At 35.4% G+C, this 8,187-nt stretch overlaps 1 protein-coding gene across 1 annotated transcript; it reads right to left on the bottom strand.

The window, feature by feature from the left end:
• Positions 1 to 452: 452 nt before the first annotated feature.
• Positions 453 to 4,140, bottom strand: LOC141608883 (heat shock cognate 70 kDa protein-like). The gene is made up of 2 exons (XM_074428226.1): positions 3,884 to 4,140; positions 453 to 2,342 (listed from the first exon to the last, which is right to left on the bottom strand). Exons 1-2 carry the CDS (start codon positions 4,098 to 4,100, stop codon positions 640 to 642), a joined length of 1,920 nt encoding a protein of 639 aa, XP_074284327.1. The 5' UTR covers positions 4,101 to 4,140; the 3' UTR covers positions 453 to 639.
• Positions 4,141 to 8,187: the final 4,047 nt, after the last annotated feature.

The raw sequence follows: 8,187 nt of genomic DNA, 5'->3' as shown, positions 1-8,187 counted from the left end.
AATTGCTTCGAGAATTGCATTACAGGATAATTACACAAATACTATCCTACATCCAGTTGTATAGTAGCATTGTACAACTGCCTCAAAAAGTTATTGAGCTTAATAATTATTCTGTTAAGCTCAATAACTTTGTATCATAACTCGATAAAATAATTTTATTAGTAGAGCTCGATAACTTTATAACAAAGCTCAACTACATTAAATAAGTTGTATATACAACCAGTTGTATAATACATTAACTGGGATAATTAGATTAATTACCCTATCTTTTGGTCTCCGCGACCATGAAGCTTCATGCTACTAAACGTGGAACTCAAGTTACTCAATGCTTCATGATGTTCAGGTGTCGATGTTAATTGATTCATAGCTATATATGTTCAGGCAATCAGGCGTTGATGTTAATTGAGAATCGAGAGTGCAATAAAAAAAAAAAATTCGAACACAAGAGATATGAATAAACGTGCTACCAAAGGGAGCAAGATACTAAAGTCCAAGAGTTCAAATAGAGGGACATGGTAGAAAAAACTACAGTTCTCCGCTCTCAGTGTTGAGCCTTGATGCTGATAAAAACAGCATCAGGATTCAGGAACCAAATTACAGAAAAGTGGAAAACCCCTAATTATAAGTAAACAAGCTTAATTAATATTCATCATCGCTTATCTCGATTTTCGGACCAAGCCCATTATTCTCATTATCCCTTAACATTCTACCAACAATAGGCTCACAGATGTCTTCAAGCTCTTTCAATTTGTCCTTAAACTTGCCAACATCAGCTAGAAGGAAATTCCAGTCTAACCACTGAACTGTCTGTTCAATGGCATCACCCATCTTCCTCTCCTGTTTTCGACTAACCGTTCTACCATGTCGTCTCAACATGCTTTTCATGGTCCCGGCATAGTTTTCCAATGCATTTATAGCTTCAACTTTTTGTCGATAAATCTCATCTTCTACCTTGTACTTTTCTGCTTCCTTTAGCATTCGGTCAATCATTTTCTTTGATAGCCTACCACTGTGATTAGTGATAGTGATTTCATTCCGGCTACCATTGGAGAGAACTTGAGCTGAACATTTGAGGATGCCATCCGCATCAATTTCAAAGCAGTCATTAACCTTAGGAACATGTTTAGGTGCTGGAGGAATCCCAGTAAGACAAAATCTACCCAATAAGTTATTGTCCTTGGCAATTGGTCTCTCACCTTCGTATACTTCGACTGACATTGTTGTTTGATTGTCATAAGCAGTAGTAAACATTTTCTCCCTCCGGACAGGAATTGGAGTGTTTCTTGGGATCAGAACCCCCAACTTGCGAGAATGTGTATTAACTCCGAGAGATAATGGAGTGACATCTTGAAGCAGAAAGTTTTTGTAATCAAGACCACTTAAAAATGCAGCATATGTTGCAGCCCCATAGGCAACGGCCTCGTCAGGGTTGATACTCCTGCATAGCTCCTTACCACTGAAGAAGTTTGTCAATAATTGCTGGATTTTTGGGATCCGGCTTGACCCGCCAACTAGGACCACCTCGGTAACATCAGTCTTTTCCATGTTGGCATCCTTCAAACACTTGTCAACAGGGTACATACAGTTTTCAAATAGATCCATATTCAATTTCTCAAATCGGGCACGAGAGAGCGTTGAGGAGAAATCAATGCCCTCGAAAAGGCAATCAATATCGATATTAGCTGATGTGGCCGAAGAAAGTGTCCTCTTTGCCCTCTCGCAAGCTGATCTCATCCTCGAAATGGCCCGAGGATTTCCACTAATGTCCTTACCATGTATCCTCTGGAACTCAGCCACAAAATGAGTAACCATTCTGCTGTCAAAGTCTCCTCCTCCTAGATGGGTATCACCGCTCACTGACTTAACTTCAAAAGCCTCCTTTTCGATGCTAACTAAGGAGACATCAAAAGTACCCCCACCAAGATCAAACACCAATACACTTCTTTTGCCATTGCCATGCCTACTAACCTTTTTATCGAGACCATAAGCAATGGCGGCAGCAGTTGGCTCGTTGATAATGCGTATGACATTGAGTCCCGCAATTGTGCCAGCATCCTTAGTGGCTTGTCGCTGTAAATTATTGAAGTAAGCGGGAACAGTGATGACAGCATTCTTAACAGTGGAGCCAAGATAGGCCTCAGCCACTTCTTTCATCCTAGTCAGAATCATGGCTGATATTTCTTCAGGTGCAAACATCTTTTCCTCGCCTTTGTAGTTGACAGCGATCATAGGCTTCTTATCAATATCAGAACAAGGAGAAGCAACAACTGAAAAGGGCCAAAGTTTGATGTCATTCTGCAAAGACTCATCATTGAACTTCCTGCCTATTAGCCTCTTTGCGTCTGTCATAAATTCAGTTATACGGAGTATTAAATTAGAATCCACGTAGACGAGGGGAAAAGGATAGGACATTTATCGTATGCAGGGTTTTAAATAGCGGTATCGGTCGCGATCGCGGTCGCGGTAACGGAGTCGCGAATCGTCCTCGACTCGGCCGTCGCGCTCTGAATCATTGTTATCTCGGTGATATTTATTTTACAAGCTTTTGTACATATTTCATCATCTATTGACTATTTCATATAAATTTAAGATTAATTCTACTTAGGATAATTACTTTGACCAATGCTATACAGTTTTTAAGAGCTTTTCATTAAAAAACTTGGCCCGTACAAGTTATAAATTTAAGATTAATTCTACTTAGGATATCTCGTATTGGCGGCTTCCGATACCGATACATCTCGGCCGATACAATACGTCTCGACCGAGATTTAAAACCATGATCGTATGATTTCCAAAAGACTCTCTTGCCAAAAAACTGCGTACAAAGGCATATGCTTCTTAGCTCGATCACATTATTGGAAAATAAGATACACGCCTCTAACACTACCTACAGTTAAAGCTGGCCATCAGCACGGGCTCACCTGGCCCGGCCCAGACCCAACCCACCATGGCCCGTCATTTTATGCAACCTGGCCTGGCCCGCCGTTGGCTCTCACCTTGGGCCGTCATTTTAGCAAAAATAATAAAATAAATAAATAAATTGGTGAAGGACATCAGCCTGGCCCGCCCTTGACCCGCCTCATGCCGTGGCCCGGGTCAAGCACATCCCAACCCCACCCGGCCTGACATAGCCCGCCCCTCCCATGGCCTGGCCCGGGTCTAACCAGGAGAGCACGGCCCGCCCCTGGCTCGGCCCGAGTACAGGTCTACCTACAGTACTCTATTTTTATAGTCATACTACAACAATCAAGCACTTCCCTTGTTAAAAATCAACAAAATGTAATGTTTTAAGTACAAAAATGTCGAAGCATTTTGGAACAAACAATTAAAAACAAAATATCAGCATATACTAGCAGCTTACAACTTACAATACAAGCATACAGCATGAGTGTATTAAACATCTTCAATGACCTTAGGATTTTGTTGACCATCAACTAGCTAAAAACACTCTAAGATTGGACACAATAGAATAAAAACTGGACACGGAGACCCTATCTAATGATTTGTACACTGTCAAACATAGACCTTAAATGTTGTGACAGAACCAAGATTCGTAGTTAGTGTTGAAAACATTTCAAAGGGGAACGGACAAACAATGCCATAGGCTAACTTCGAAAAATGTATAAAAACATTTAACTAAATTTATATTACTGTACGTATTTTACTCTCTCCGCCCGAGTCAATTGCAATTCAGTTTCAGTATACATACGCACAACAAACATATATACAATTAGGTTTCAGTATACATGGAGTAACCAAGTCAATTAGGTTAAAGGTAAAAAAATCGCATATTTTGATCCGACTCAAAAAGTCGATAAATATAAATATATTATACGCACAAACCAAAATCATTGTAAAAGAGAGAAGAAGAGGAAGAAGAGACCAAAGATGGTGTTGGAAGGGTTAACAGCGGCTTGATTCTTGGCGGCATCACCAATCAAGCGTTGCGTGTCGTTGAAGGCAACACAAGACGGCGTGGTACGGTTACCTTGGTCGTTGGGAATGACTTCAACTTTGCCACGCTGCCATACCGCCACACATGAATACGTTGTTCCCAGATCGATACCTATTGGTGGCGCTATCTCATTTTCTGCTCCCATTTTCCCACTTTATAAACAAGTGTCGGTATTCAATATCTTCTTTTGCTTCAGTTAATGTAATATTGTGCGTTAATATATAGGATAGCGTACTTTCAAATTAAAATCAAGCGCGACCGAGGGTTTCTTTTCCGCCTTTTTTTTTTGGAATATGATTTCCAAATTTTCTGGCTTCTTCATTTTTCCCGCTTAGTTTGATCGTCTCAAAGTATTGAGTCTATGATTCAAAAGGACTCAAATCTGGAACATGTGTTTCAAGACCCGTCTAACCCTAAATCAGAGATATTTGAGTGGATATATTGTAGATTCAAATCATGTAAATAATCTTCTATATAAACCGGAAGAATAGGCAATCTCACAATATTTCTTCTAAAAAACATCTATCTATCTATCTATATTATTAAAGGAAGCTTTTTTCGAGCGATTATAGAGAGTCCATACTTTGTGAAATACGTAGAATAGAAGATAATATATACTTCCTCCAATAGTAATGTTCCCCTTTCCTATTTTGGTAACTTTTACTCTTATTTTATTCATCTCTCTCCTATTACCAAACCCCACACAACTCTTTTACTCTTATTTTATTACTTTCCTTAATGTTTTGGCCCTACAAGCCCTTATTTAACTCCTAATAATTCATCTCTATCCTATCAACAAACCCCACATTTGTCCTTTATTCATTTTTATTCATTTTTCTTAAGTATTGTGTCCATCTCAAAGGGGATCATTATAATGAATTGGAGGGAGTACACTATACCATAACAAGAAAATAGATAAAAAAATTTAAAAAATTCAAATAAAACTAGAAGATAAAGTTTGTAAAATAGTAGTGCCTTAAGGAAGTCTAACATGACTCAAATATGTCTACCTCTCAACAAAATTTCTATCTTTAGTGTTGCTATACTATATATACTCTCATCATACCCCTAAACTCTCCATATATTCATATTATTTATATTTTACTCCGTAGCACTTTGTAGCTTATAATGAATTTTTATTATTCTCTACGTATATTTATTGTTTTTCCTCCTTTTATGGTTATTAATCCTATCTTTGATGTTTTCAAATGATTGTAACTGTTCTGCCTTTCTATTTATAGGACGTATGCTAATCACACATGAAGGTTTTAACTGAGCTAAAGCAAAATTAGTAGGAAAACTTCAGGGATGTGGCTTAAGATCAAAATATAGAAGGAAAAGTTCAAGAATATGGCCTTAAGTTACTACTTGCTGAAAATTTCACATCACAAAAAAAGTAAGTTATGTCACTATTGTTGGATATGTAGATCGTACTTTTATGTTATTTATCTTTTTCATGATTTCATCCTATTAACATTGTTATCTTCTAATTTTAAGGGTTGTTAAATTTCAATAGTGACACATCATGGGTCTCAAGTCACCATGAACTTGGTTTTTGACATAATGAATAATTAACACTCTAACTCAATAACAAAAGGACATTTTATTCATGCACACACAACGCCAAGACCCTTCCTTCACTCGGTTAGCTTTGTGCCAATTTCTTAAAGGTAAATATGTATTGCATAAGAATGTTCTTTCTCACATCTAAAGCAACCAAAAGAAAAAACAATACAATTCTTAACACACTGAAATTCAATATGATAACTCGGTTTTGTATTAAGATATATTGGATTTTATACGTCTCGAATTTAGAATGCCCATTCATGTTATAATTCCAGCCGACTTTTATTAAATGAATTTTTTTTCGAGCGAGGATAGAAAATCCAATTTTTTCAACTACCTTCATTTGATATTAGAGTCTCACACTTTTACTAACTACTTAACTAATTTATTTAAATTAGTAATATTTAAAATAGATCAAAATGTCAAGAGATAAGACTTCGTTTAAGATAATGATTTGGACGTATGAGTTTACTACGGAGTATTTATTTTATTTTCAATGCAATTGCTACTCTCCAACTCCTTTTTTTATATGAACAAGGACTCTCGCAAGATGAACACTCATAAATAAAAAAATACCTATAAATAGTGCAGCCATCTTTATCAACTCTTAACTTTTGGAATCAGATAGAGGAAGATTTTCTTTTGTCTTTGGGTGTTGCTTAATTCTACTTAGGTCTTCTGATTTGACATGCAGCAAAAGAAATATTTATGTATTGTAACTTTTTATTTTCCTTAACTGAATCTGATTTGAATTTTATTTAGCAGAACTTATTTTCAAAGTTTATGATGCTATAACTTATATGACCTATTATGACATATTTGATCTGTTAAGGAATTCGCGAAGATCGTACATGTGACGATTATTTAGATGCAAAAGAAGGATCATACATGATAAATTGAAGCAAAGAGAGGAAGCTAACACTATTGGGTGAAGCTTGCGACACGGTAGTCTCTTTTAGATTTGTTATTAATTAACACTTACACAAAACATTGGATGAAGCTACTGAAATTGTAAATATTTACTTCCAAAACATCATGAAAATTAAACGAAATGGGTTGCATGTTCAAAGAGATTTCATCATTTTATTATTCTTATAAAAGTAATACCTTAAGAGTGTGTAGGAGTTTTAAATATGCTCAAATCACTATAACGTAGGGTTGTCTTATTATTTATTATCATTTTAAAGGGCTTACATTTACATTATTGAGATTTGAGACTTGAGGGCGGCGACATGTGGCATGAATCTATATATCAATATAATACTCCTCCGTCCCAGTTATTTGTTTACTAATTTTATTTTAGGGCATCTCATTTATTTATTATCTTTCTATATTAGAAAAGTTTTTTTATAGGTAATTTGATCACACTTTTACTTTACTTAGTCTTTGTGCTAAAATCAAAGTTAAATAAATAACGGGAATAAAGACGGTAGTATCAAACTATTCCACATAATCCTAGAAAGGTCTTGAATGTAAGACCCAGGATAAACAAACTGCTCTCTTCCACAGTTAGAGATATGGTGGTACACTACATAAATTATTAAGAATTGGTCAATGATTCATGTTAATTAAAAAATTCTTTGTACTCAAATGTCTAATATATATGTAACACATGGATGTGAAACACAACTATGTGAGGCTTATAAGTTACAGATGATCGGTTATAGCTATGTATTCGAGTTGCGTTGAACTATGACTCTCTAAGAGTGTAAGATCAGGGCCTTATATTTGAAATTTTAACGGTTTTTATAGTCTTATAAATTTGAACTCGAAATTTTAGGTTAACTAATGTCATTAATTTCACTCACTTACAATCAAGGTTAGACCTTTGAAGTGAGATTGATTTAAAGAGGATAAGTTTAATTTGAAACAGCGATTTAAATAATTAGTGGCAAATTTCATAAGATTAACCAAATTGAGTTAATTAGTTATTTTAGTGATAATGAGAGTCGCCAACGTCATATAACAGAAGTAACTAATTTCCTGAAAGTCTTCAAGTTTATTGGTAGGCAGAGTATTATTGAATCAGATCATATAGCATAAGATTTTACAAGTGGCCCGTGCATCGCACGGGCATTAAATCTAGTATATATATAAAAGAGGCTGACACATTAAATCTAGTATATATATATAAAAGAGGCTGACACATTTACTTGATTGTATAGAATAAAACTATTGATCCTGTAAATAAATGTTGATAGGAGAACGTGGGTAGTGTGGGCCATCTAATTAAAAGTAAAATAAAATAATGAACTTGCAATCACAAGCTGACACGTTAGCTTTGTGGTTGTTCGTTTAATAGATAGGATCTGTTTCTTTTTAATTAATTTTATTTTATTTATGACTTAATTTATATAATGGTGGTTAATTAATTAAGATGCTTTTATTAATGAATTTTTTTTGTTATGTTCACAGGATGATGATGGTTTGTGCGTATGGATACAATAGTGCATAAACAAATTATGGGCGAGAGAATGCAATATGAGACAAGACCAACCTATAATTTGGCCGCAATTTATTGCAATTTCATACTATAAAAGGTATGTAATTACATTTACAGGTCAAATTTTATGTGCCCAATGGGCACATGTTAAAGAGCCATTAAAGAAAATAATTACACCATTAATCTTAAGTGTGGTAATATTTGAATCATAAACTACATAGTA

The sequence above is a fragment of the Silene latifolia genome, chromosome 10 (assembly GCF_048544455.1).
Source record: "Silene latifolia isolate original U9 population chromosome 10, ASM4854445v1, whole genome shotgun sequence".
NCBI lineage: Eukaryota > Viridiplantae > Streptophyta > Magnoliopsida > Caryophyllales > Caryophyllaceae > Silene > Silene latifolia.
This window is presented reverse-complemented; position numbering and strand designations above follow the sequence as displayed.

Coding starts and splice junctions, on each gene's coding strand:
- LOC141608883 (XM_074428226.1), bottom strand. CDS start 4,100: ATGGGAGCAGAAAATGAGATAGCGCCACCAATAGGTATCGATCTGGGA. Junction 2,343..3,883: donor CCCTTCCAACACCATCTTTG/GTCTCTTCTTCC, acceptor AATTTATGACAG/ACGCAAAGAGGCTAATAGGC.